The sequence below is a fragment of the Pipra filicauda genome, unplaced genomic scaffold (genome assembly GCF_003945595.2).
Source record: "Pipra filicauda isolate LSUMZ 115617 unplaced genomic scaffold, ASM394559v2 scaffold57_size4234018_pilon, whole genome shotgun sequence".
NCBI lineage: Eukaryota > Metazoa > Chordata > Aves > Passeriformes > Pipridae > Pipra > Pipra filicauda.
This window is the reverse complement of record NW_024104731.1, coordinates 3,679,185-3,691,952: the sequence shown is the minus strand read 5'-3', so window position 1 is coordinate 3,691,952 and position 12,768 is coordinate 3,679,185. Positions and strand designations below refer to the sequence as shown.

At 35.3% G+C, this 12,768-nt stretch overlaps 1 protein-coding gene across 1 annotated transcript in view; it reads left to right on the top strand.

The window, feature by feature from the left end:
• The window catches only part of ANGPT1 (angiopoietin 1), a 160,445-nt gene extending 148,328 nt beyond the window's left edge, over positions 1-12,117 (top strand). The window contains exons 8-9 of the mRNA XM_027717682.2: positions 416-546; positions 9,798-12,117. Coding sequence (XP_027573483.1) covers positions 416-546; positions 9,798-9,958 — 292 coding nt within the window. The 3' untranslated portion in view covers positions 9,959-12,117. The remainder of the gene's footprint in view (positions 1-415; positions 547-9,797) is intronic.
• The last annotated feature ends 651 nt before the right edge of the window (positions 12,118-12,768 follow it).

Genomic DNA, 12,768 nt, shown 5'->3' with positions numbered 1-12,768 from the left:
AGACTGCTAAAATCCTCTTTCGAGCCCAGGGATTAATAACAGAACTGCTGTTAACTGGGAGTGCTGTTTCTGTGCCACAGTTAAGAGACCAGCTTCTCAAGTACTCAATTATTCTGTCAATGTATTCCAGATCTCTGGGCATTTCTCTTCATTCCTCTGTCTCTCAATCCCTCTCCTTTGCTGCATTTTCTAGTTCAGATTCCTTGAGCTCAATTCTGCTCTGGGACAAGGACAATGTCCTACTACAGATACATAAAGAGTCCTGATTGCCCCCATTTTACACCTGAAACAACAAAGAGATTGAACCAAAACACAAGACATTTCTGAAGGCAAATCTGATGTGGAAAAATATCTGTATCTCTTATTTTTCTTTTTTTACTTTGGTGACACTGATTGTTTTCTCTTGCTGTTTCAGACTTTATTTGAAAGGTCATAGTGGAACTGCTGGAAAACAGAGCAGCCTGATCTTACACGGTGCTGAATTCAGTACAAAAGATGCTGACAATGACAACTGCATGTGTAAATGTGCTCTCATGTTGACTGGAGGTGAGTACCACTCTGAAAATATGTGGTACATTGATAGGAATCAACTGTTTTCCTAAAGCAACCATGGATAAAGTTGTATTAATGGATGTGTAAGTTCTGAGTGAAAATTCCTTTCATTGTTTTTACTTCCACTCTTATCTATGCATATATTGTGGTAGTGCCAATACCTCAAGATTCCTATCAGGAGAGAAGGGATTATTCAGAGATGCAATCGCAATATTTCTGCACTGAAGCTGTTGCAACAATGTCAAGGGGAAAGCATAAGTTAGTGTAATTGTTTAGGCAAGAAAGGAAAAATAAGAGGAAAGAAGCTAAGAGAGAAGGCATTTGCGAGAAGTGGGAGAATGAACCAGAAAAAGAAGAGAAAAAATACAGAGAATTAGATATGAGAAGGCAAAGTTTAAAAACAATCAGCATCTAGGTTTGTAATGTATTATCTATTTCACTTAGGGGTGTGATTCTGTTATTGAAATAATTATAATAATTAAACTTTCTGTGTTATATGAGCATAATACATAAAGACACAGTTAATGTAGTGACTAATTCGCTCATCTGTGAAAGACTAGATCTGCAACCATCTGTTTTAATCTGGAAGATTTAAACTGGTATCGTAGTGAGCTGAGTCAAACTGCAGAAGGAAAGAAATAGTCAAGGTGGAGAAGAGCACAGACAAGGTATACTGGGATAGTTTAAAGCACCAACTCAATCTGACTACCAGCAAATATACTGTATATGACTGATATTTGCTCCCTCCAGAGCAGAGGAGGAATATATGAGATTATCTCCCCATACTGTCACCTAAAGCTTTAACCCAAGAGTGAGAACTTTCTCTGGAAAACTATACTTATTCGTAGTCCCTATATGGGCAAGCTCATTTTTATCTCTAGAATACCACATTGTAGCAGAAAGCTTAAATTGGGATTCTTTGGTTCATTGACTGTATGACCAAGAACGGCCCTTTCTTATCTTCACATCTCTTCTTCTTTGGAGACTCTCAGTGATTTCTAACTTTCCTGGAAAAGATCCTATAGCATGTAAATTTTTCACTCTTTTGGATCTGATTGCTAAACCAGTATTATTTGTGGTTACTGGCACTCTGAATCCAGCTCAGGTCATATTCAGGCATATATGAGCCTCTAAAGCTATCATCTGCTAACAGAAGATGGTTTCCCATCAGTGAGAATTTATGTCAAATGCACAACCTAGCTCTTCGTTCTCTTTTGCTAACTGGAAATGACCCAGTTGGGAAAATCTTTAAGGAGCCAATTTTTCAAATTTCCATAACTTCCTCTAGTGATATCTTATGAAAAGTCATCTGAGAAACTTCTTACCATATACAGGAGATCAGAAAGTACCTTTTTATTTCTATAAAAAAAATAGAAGCTAATCAGATAGTTCTGGAGATGGACATTGGATAAGAGTGTCAACAGTTTATTTTAATTAAAACTGTTGACCTTTCCCTTTAGAATCCATGCTAAATCAAAGTGTGTTATTTCCAGGGCAGTTCAGAGTCTAGTGGGAAGCTCCTGAGTATGAGTTGTGTCTGTGCTGAAGTGCAGACTCATTCGTGTATCTAAGCTGCCTGGAAATACCTCTTCTCCCAGACAGTTAATTCTGGGAGAAGAGTGGTTTGTTTATTTTCCTGCTCTGACTTCTATGGCAGGTCAATGCCCTGCTAAGGTCAGTTTGCTATTGAACAACTGTTCCACAAGATTCACATATATTGCTGCAGCAGTCCTGCAAATCCACCAGAAAACCACATATTGGAATATACTGGTAACAAATGAATAAAGAAGGGGAGAATTATCAAAGGCTGAGGAAACCACAAATATAGAAAATCACTACAGAGTAAAAAGAGATGGAACTAACCTTTGGAGATAGATAAGTCTACTCTTGTGAACAAAACTCTGAATACCGGTCCCTCGGAGTTAGGCTGTACAGTACTGAGTAATTTGTAGTTTTTCAAGAAGAGAAAGACTTTAATCAAGTTAGAGTTCTCCTCACTCTGCTATGCTTTGCTCCTTGAAATGACTTTCTCATTCTTTAAGGAACATCAGAAATTGAATTAAATACCAAAACATTTTTTTGGGAGTATATTTCAGTTTTGTACCAGACAAAGACTAATTAATAGAAGTAGCAATGATAACAGGGTTTTTTTAAGCAAAAAATATCAGACTCTGTTAGTTTTGGCAACATCACAAAGAGCTCTTTAATGATGAATGATATGAAATCTACAGGCAGGTTTCTAGCTATCTTGACAGTTTGGGTGAGCCTGTTATCTCTATGAGGTGAACTGAGTATATTTATGTCAAGAATAAAGACTGAGATAAGCTGAAGCTCAAGACTGTGATATGGTTATAATCAAGGCTGAAAATAAAATGTAAGGAAAACACATATTTCTCTCTGTCATCTTGCTAGTTGTCAGTTTTATTTGGTCTACATCATAACTATTATTCCATCTCCTCCTTTATCTCCCCCTTCTTCCCCAGAATGAGAAATTAAATACTGGGGGAATAATACAGAAGCACCAACAGTGTTTTGTGTGTGTGTCTTTCTTCTCCTTTCAAGAGCCACATTATGCTACTTGAATTTCTCTTAATGTTGATTTTAGGGAATGGCTTCAAAAGTACATGCATGAGCTGGATTCTTAGTCTCTGTAAACTTTCAAGGTATTTAAATGTTTTAGCTGGTTTTTTGTGCCTTTGAAAATTTAAGCTAAGCATACTTGTTTTACTTTAAAGACAAATTACATTTATTCAAATAATTTCTTCAGTGGTTTAATATCTCAGGCCAGTAAACTGAGCACAGGGTTATACATATATATTTATCTGGATATAATTTCAAGCCTTACTTGGAAGACTACCCAGTAAGTTACATACATGGCTTTTTGCAAGAAACCTCTTTAAAAATGCGACTGTCATCAGAATGGAGCAATGAGTGGATGTCCAAAGTGCACCACATAGATTTCCAATACAACACTTAACATTTAACATCTCAGGATCAGATTCATGGACCAAGTTCTTGTCCATCTACTCACCAGTCAGCTGAGCCCCAAACTGTTTGTGCAATTGCTTTCAATCACTGGAAAGTGACTTACAGTAACTTGGCTCACAGGGAAAGAGTTTTAAGGTGGTTTTCCTTGTTTGACATTGGCTGCAGTCTGAGATGTTCACACAGGCATTTACCTTGCTTCAGGTGAGAAGCTAAACTTCTGATCCCGAAAATAGTTTGACAAAAAGACAGGGAGACTTTCTAGATATCTTGCCAGGTTTGAAGCAGCATAGAATTACTGAAATAAATGGTTGGTTTGTTGGGGTTTTTTTATTTTACTGAAAGCAGAGATCCATCCAACTTCAGTCTCCTGTCTCTGAAAGAAGTCAGTACAGACCTAAGAAAAATGCAGATAAATTAAACATCCCTTGAGTATTTTCCCAGTATCTTTTGAATCTCAGGATCTTCCTGAGCCAGAGACTCCCATGTATTTATTAAACCTCAGTGCATTTTCCAATGGATTTCTCATCTATTAAGTCAGACTGGTAGTCTTGACAATCCAATACTCTAAGGAGTACATAGGCCTAGAAATTACTTCCAGAGGTCATTTAGTCCTTTTCTAAGACAGATTCTTCTCTATCTGTTCATTTCCATCTTTCTGTTCGCCTTCAAGATTTCTAGTGATATTCATTCTCATAATAAAATCTGTTACTGAGTCTGTCTACACAATATAAGAAAGCTTTGTATGTCGACTAACTGATTCTATGATAATTTAAATGTTTTCCATCTTGTTCTATCCTCCACCATTGGAAAGCATAGACCATTTCTTTGTATTTCTTTGAAAGGTTTTTGTATTAATTTGAGATTGTTGGCAATCTCTCTTTTGAATTCTGGACTAAACAATCCTAAATCTTTCCTCTTACATTCACTCTTTTGGAGCCTGTCCTGTGGCTCCACAAATAGCTTGAGGTGTCATCCAAAACTTCAGCCAGTCTTCTAGCTGAGAAGTTATCAATGCAAAGTCAAGCAGATCCTTCGTATTATCAACTAAATTCTTTAAAGTATAGAATGTCAGAAACATTGAAATCTTTCCTAAAATAAGTTATGTCTTTTGATCATTGAGGACTATTTCAATGTTTTTGCATTAGAAATTGTTCTTATTGGCTTTGTTGCCAAATGTACTAAATTTTATGGACAAACCCAAGGGCTACAAATAAATATTGGCTTTTCATAGGATCCATTTATCCCGTAAACCCATACAAATGTACCATTCGAACACACTTGGATCTTATTGAAAGACCTGTATTGGTCTTACTGCATTCAGTGATCTTACTGCATTCGGTGTACTCAGGAGGGAGAACAGAGACATATGTGAGGAAAGGGTCTGCCGTCAAACGTGCAGTGTTTAGACACCTATTCTTTTACTACATAAAAGACAACTAAGAACCTCCCATCAAACCTGAATGATCACTACCCTGTTCCCAGGATATACAGTGCACTCATTTCATGTAATTGATGAGCATTAGGTTACTAACAAAGAATTTTACATGCATACATGCTTAATTACAATTTATACAACAAGCCAAAAAAGCATGTTAGCTTTGGCATCCAAAAGCCTTTTTTGTGTTGCTTTTGACAGAGAAGGTTCTATCATGCAAAAGTTATACTTACCGCTTCAGAAAGCCAATATAAGAGAGCAATGCTTCTTTATTAGATAGTTTTTCCAAGAATTTCTAGAAATTATTTCAATATACATTCATATTCATCCAAAGATATAGTACAAGCAGATCAGTGGAGCTCAACTACCTGGTTCAAGAATTCAAAATATATTTATGTAATGAAAAGACCTGACATGTAATTTCACAATGCCCATAGGTAATAGCAACACTAATTAAAGACCAAACCACAAGTGTCCTCAAGGAGCGAGCATACCTTAACTGCTCCAGAAAAACAGCTGTCTACAGTGAGGATTCCTGTTTATTTGTATAGCTGAATTTTCAAACAACTTATCAATGTATATCAATGTATTATCAATGAATAATTGAACTTCTATTTTGTCTGGACAAAATATTTTATAACCTAGGGATTTTTATTGCAAACAGAGATAGTAGTGCTGCTGTTACTACACAAATTATTAGGGGTGGGCTAACCTAAAAAAAAGTGAACTGATCCTCAGTTCAAACAAGCAATTAGTGACTTTGTAATCACAACTTGAAGAAACAACCTCTGTTTCTGAATAAAAACTCTCTTAACTTTCCCACATAAGCCTTCTCTTTACTACTTTATTAGTCACTTTAAAATCTTGTTTCTATTATTATTTCTTATAATGCCCACTTTTCGTGATTCTCATGCCTGATTAAAATATCCTATGGAAATTATTGTCAAAAGTTTTGTTCCAGGTTAAAATCTTACTGCTATTCAGAGAAGACTTTATACTTATTTGGGAAAGGCACTGCCTTGTAGTGAAAAATAAACAGGATTCTTCATGTGAGGAAAATCCTATGAACTCCAGGGAGTAAGCTAACATCTAGTTACTGAGTGTCTTTTCTTGGGTCAAACTGTCACAGCTCTGGAGCTTCTTCATTTGGTGTGTTCTGCAGTGGCAGCGCTGCAGGTATCTCTTTCAGAAACCTGTTTTATGTTCCCTTACTTCCTCATAGCTACCAAGAAAGTCACTGCTTCCATTCCTCTTTCCCTTAATATACAAAGCATCTGAAAAAACATTTCCCGTGCACCCATTCACAGATTTCATAAAATATTCTGGAAGGGACCCACAAGGATCATCAAGTCCAACTCTTAAGTGAATGGCCCATATGGGGATCAAAACCACTACCTTGGTGTTATTAGCACCGTTTTCTAACAACTGAGCATCCTTTCAAAGGTATTGATTTGGTGTTGAGACATGCAGTGGGAAGTCTTGTGATAATATGAGGCCTTATGGGGAAAGAAGACCCATCAGAGGATGCAAGGGAGCATGGAGAGACATAACCATATGGAGAAAAACACCACACCAGAAAACAAAACAAAAACCCCACCTCATTTATAAAAAAAAAGATAGAAAACTTTTAATGTAATATTAGGAAACATCTTTAAAAAATTGATACATTCTCACTAACAAGAACAGTATAGTAGGAAAAAAAATATGCTCATTCAAACACACTTTGAAAGAAGTATTTATTTAGAAGAAATCTGGGATAAGAGATTTGTGCAAGTCCTCACAATGTTTTATAAAATTATGTGTTTCTTCAGCTCATTCAAATTTTTTACACAGATTTTGTAAGGCATCACTAAAACCTTCAAAAAGTCCATTTATGGAGCTATTCCTGTTCCTTTAGGATGAAATGGTAACTAACTCAGCTTGTCATCTCTTCACCCCAACACTGTAAACAGAACCCAGGTGCATCTGGGTTCCAGCTTTGAGGAATGAGGGTTAGGATTTCTCTGTTTAACTTCATCTTAAGTTTCTATAAGATTATACTATGGTTACAGTAAAATATCAGCTGTACAGCTTTGCCTTTCTTTGGTTATTGCCCCCATAAGTATAACATTGCAACCAAAGGGAGGTCAACTGTACCAAAACAGAAGATTGTCAGAATTTATCTGGTATAGATTCTTCCCTAAAGATTTCCTTATGAGGTGCTACTTCTGAAAAGAAGAAAACCCTAAGTATTATCCAAAGTCTAAGGAAATACAAGACTAGAAACATAAATTACATGGATCTGAATAAAAATGATAGATTAAACACTGGACTCGAAGGCTAAACATGGTCAATATCATATCTGTAATAATAAGCCATAGTTTTAAATACCTTCATATAATGCATTCCTTATAGGTAGATAAAAGGCTAACCACTGAGGGAATCAGATGATTCCCTAGGACTGTGCACATTGTCTAAAAGGAGTTTCTCACAGTTTAATTCCATTTCCAGCAGTTAGAGTGGGAAACACACTGAAAATTTAAAATTCTCCATTTGATTCCACAGTGACAGCTGCAGAATTAAGTAGGCACTCATTAGATGATCACTTTGCCACTACCAGCACTGTTTGAAAATGATTTGCCAAGAGTTCCGAGAAGATTACAATGCTGTGATGTGCAGGCTAAAATAACTTTTTTTAAATAAAATGGCATTTAACTACCAAAGTAAAAGTCGCCACCTAGTCTTTATGCTCTTATTTGTCTCTATACATGACACAAATGTTCAGTACAACCATATTACATGGAAAGATGCATAAAACCTGTGCTAAAGATTCAAAAACCCAAAGATCTTACATGAAAAAAAAACCCAAACAGAAGTCTTTCTGACAAATAGAGCTTCTAGCCACTGAGGTAAATACATTTTTGACATTGGGAATATTAGGTCTTTGCAGTCTGGGAATTCATTCTGCCTTTCTCAGTCTAAACTAAGCATCTTCCTTTCACATTACATAGATGCTCTGAAAGGTGTTGGAGAGAAAATTCTATTCCCAACAAGACATCCAGCAAAACTCCCACTACTTTCAGTGGAGTCAGCATGTCACCTAGTTTATCTTTGTCAGTTTGTGTTCTCTAAGCTCGATGTTGCCAAGTTTCACGTTATTTGGAGTTTTTCTTAAAACTCTAGCTCCCATGGCAATCTAAAATTCACCTTAACAAGAAAAGATCTTGGAGAGAGAGACAAGAGAGTTCACTGACTAATTTTGTCTTAAAGCAACAGTTTAAAAAAGATGTGAAGATTCACACTTCTTTTCACCACTGACTCCTTTTTCTCAGCTGGTTAAAGACATACATGCATATTTTCACTGCAGAAGTCTGAAGGTGAGATGCCTTTTTTTGCTTACATTTTGAAACTAAACCAGCACTTCTATCAAGTTTAAATTTTCTACATTCAGTCACACAAATGTTCCAGAGCTGTTACACTTCTTTTTTATCCTAACTTCTAGTTCACTACTCCTTCAGTTATGCCCATGCAACTGTTCACAGGGTCATTTTGTAAACCAGATTGCTGTTTTGCCCTCCCAAAGCAAGGTTCTGAGTTTTTTTCTAAACCTATCTCACTTCACTTTTCAGAACAGTCTTGTATTGTAGCTTCTGGAGCAGTGAACTAGAATCACAAACATCTGGGCAAGACATTTCTTGTCCTGTCTTTCCAGTATAATAAAATATATGCAATTTCACAGAATTCAATGGCTTCATATGTAGGAAGCTGCATCTTGCTGGGAAATAGCAGGTAGGGTAGGGGGGCAGAAAAGGCAGTTAGCAATTTTCTAAACCTACTTTTCTACTGATATAAATCAGTAACAGTTTTAATATATTTTGCCATCAGTGTTAGTCGAGTAGTTAGGAATTTTCGTCTACCTGTAGACACCTAAATAAGGAGTGTTTGGCACTTTTCAAGATCAAGATTAGAAGGCTCACTATTTAATATAGGTTTTCACATTCAAAATCATAAGACTAAGAATTGAATGTCATTGTCCTGTCACAAACTGTACATGTGATGAATATACCTTGATCGAAGTGGGCCACACTCTCACCTAAATGCACGCACACTCAGATAATCAGATATATCATCTACCCCTGCACACTGTTATTCTGACTGTCAGCATCCTACAGTGTTGTAATTATCTTCTTCACTCAGTCCTTCCATTCTTTTGCTGTCTTGTTTATAAATTTATCACAATCTTAAAGAAAGTATCTACCTCTCGCCTTGTACACAATTTTAAATGCTGGTTATCTATTACTACAACATTGTAGTTACTATGACAGGGAAGCATTACTATTCTCACAATCCAGTTACTAAAAAGATCTAACCTGGGAGCAAGAACAACTGAGCAGTTGAACAATCACAGTTAAAGCAACAGAAAAGGACCGTAAATAAAATTAAATCCTGCTTGTATTCAAAATAACCTAGCAATGTGAAATTATGCAAAATAATTTTGAATTATAGTCTTTTTCTGTGGTTTAAATGAAAACTGCAATACTGTCTAAATATGCAAAGCAGTTTATTTGTCTTTGATGTTCTTGCTTTGGCTTCACATACTACATATAAAACTAGAATGAGTTGGGATGTAATTACTTTTGCAATTCTGTAAATACAAGTGTGTGTTCTCCAGCACTGCTGACTACAGAATAGCACAAAAGAGCAAAAAAGGAAAATATGAAAATAGCACACTCACCACACCAGGACTATTTATGAGTTATTTACCAGAATTTGATAATCAACTAAACCTATAAAACAAAAATACTTAGTGCAGTTGCAGTTTAATTTTTGTTAATGGTTTCAGGGTGGTGGTTTGATGCCTGTGGACCCTCCAATCTCAATGGGATGTTCTACACAGCTGGACAAAACCACGGAAAGCTCAATGGCATCAAGTGGCATTACTTCAAAGGCCCCAGCTACTCCTTGCGCTCCACCACCATGATGATTCGGCCCTTGGACTTCTAAAGACATTAAACAGTGGGTCCCAGAACAAGCCAGGATGGCACTGCCCTCAGCAGCAACACTTTACAATCTGAAGGTAAAAGGTGAAGGGCTTCTTGAAAACAACATGTAAGGATGATGCAAAGTCACTTTGTTATTACTTCATAACCTACAAATGCTCCCCAAGAGTCACCCCATGTTTTGATGACTGGGGAAGGGTTGGTTTAGAAGATGGCTGAAATGGTTTTCCAAAGAACTGGATTTGGCTATTCTTCCTAAACTTGGTGCTTTTCAGTGGATGTATTTTTTTTTTTTTATTAAATCAACAACAGCATCAGAATTTGAAGAATTGAAGCAAATCAGCCACGGTCTATTGAGTAGAATGTTATTCAGCAGTGAAATGTCAACATTATACCCACGAAAAAGGATTAGAGAAACACCTTTATTAAAACTCATTGTAAACACTCAAGGTGACCACTCCGAATATTGTTTTTCTTAAATGAACTGAATTTGAATAGCGGATGGATTTATGTTAATCCTAGAGTCAAATTATTTGTGTGAATATTGTTTTTCATTAAATCCTTTAAGGACATGTTTCTCATAAATAAACTGAGTCAAACTTATGAATAACAGTAAGGATAATAAGCATAAATTCTTCAGTTGCTCTGTAGAGGTAAATCAGATAATTGGCATGATCCCTGAGTTAGGATTTATAGTGTGATAACAAAAGTAGCTGTGTTTTGAGGCTTTTCCTTTCTTTCATTAAAAGCAGTCTGAATGTCATGTAGAATAATTAATGGAAGGTTTAAAGAATGTGAAATATTATCTTAAAGAAAATATGGGATTTTGCATGGAATTTTTCCATCAAAAGTACATAGGAAGGCAAATTGTTAGGGTATATGAAAATTGCATAAATGCATAGCTTAAGGCAATGGATTCATTTTACCATATCCTTGCATGTGAGCATTTTATCCTTAATTACTTTACTTTCTTATTACATTTTTGGTGAATATCAGAAGCATGTCAGTTCTACACAATGCTTAGGCTACAAATATAAAAAATATTCATCAGAACTGTATAAAAAATAAAGAATTGTGAACTTGTAAATAGCATGTTTATATTTCCTGCAACAGTCATTTAATTTGTACAGGTAGCCTTGATCCTATGCAAAGGGTGAGAACCCTCAAACAGATATAAATATTAAAAGAATTTCAGATTACTGGTTACAGGTTGCTAACAAGTTATTTTGTTCTATTTAATGCTGCAGAAGTGTGGGATTGGAAAAGACAAAATTCTTTTAATAACAAGCAACAAAGTAGCTGGGTCACCTATGTAAGGATATAAAGACAACTCTATTTACAGTCCTTTGTGATTTAGTCACAGGAATAAAGTCCATTTGGGAAAGCAGCTTGCAGTCATTTAACTTCTGCTAGATATGAAATGAAAAAGTTTACCCCATTCCCATTGAAATCAAAATTAATATTCTCATCAACGAAATTGGGACCAAGTGACATTCAAAATCTGCATGTGATGAGGTATTTGCTTATCAGTTTGTTACTTTGTTTCATTCAATACACTGTTTCCAAAATCAGGCACAACAAAGACCTGATTCTTTTTTAAAAGATGATAATAGCAGAGTAACTGTGCTTTTCTTTGGTTATTTTTTCACCTTTTTTTTTTTTTCCTTTAGTAGTTTATTTCTATGGAATAGAGAAAAAAGAACTTGGATTTTTTTAAGCATCCCTTTTTAAAGATCACAAAGCCCCACAGAGTTCTCCGGGTTTTTTACAATTTGATGTTTGTTTGGTTTCAAATGGGACGTTTTCTTGTGTAGTTGTATATATTTATATATATATTTGAAATAATCTTGACTAAGAGTTAATTTGAAGTTTTCTGCTGAATAAGTTACCAAACTACTCTTCACTCAGCACTTTCTCACAGAGCTGTTTTGTTCCAGTTTCCAGTAGATTTTTTTTTAGTGGTCTTCGTTTATATGCAAAATATGTGGTCTGTCTTCCACCATATTCTCAGAAGATATATTTTTGCAGGTCTCCAAGTTAAGAATGCCATTTTTGCAGATCCTATCATGAAAGACAAAACACATTTAAAATTAAAAGCATGATATTTACTGTTTATTTATCTGGATTTGAAAAAATGTGGATTTTGTTTCCTATCCTTTATAATAAAACATTTTAAAATATGTGGAGTCTGTGATTTGCTTTGCTTCAAGTACAACTTTCTGTTACAGGCTGGTAACACTTTAAAAGCCACCATCACTCTTTGTAAGAAATATTAATAAATTTAGATAAAGCTTAGAAAAGGAGGAACTCTAATTCAAGTTTGTCCAGTGATTATTATTTCTAACCTTTCCAATACATATTTCAGAATTTTTTATTCAATTTCCTTGATAAAATCATGCGACTATGTTTCTTATTTCACTTCAAATCATATAACTCTCTATCAAATTTAAAATAAAAGATTTCTTTAATTCCACAGGCAAAGATACAAACTGAAGTGTGATGTTTTCCTTGCCTTATAAAGTGTTCTTCTATCATCCATTAAATCATGTTGCATGGCAGTGACAAATCACCTGTGATCTCTTACTGAGAAATTCCTCTTGCTCCATTTGTATACCTTTTAACACTATAGTGATCAGTTTTAATATCTCTTAGTAGTTAATTTATTCTCATTTTCTCAGGAATTTTTGCTTAATTAGACTTGTTCGTTCAGAACAACGTGGCTTTTCAAATCAACACTGAAGTTGTAAGGATCTACACACATAAAAGCACATTTTGCTCCTTAAGTTGAATGTATATGTACTGCATGATTTGAAG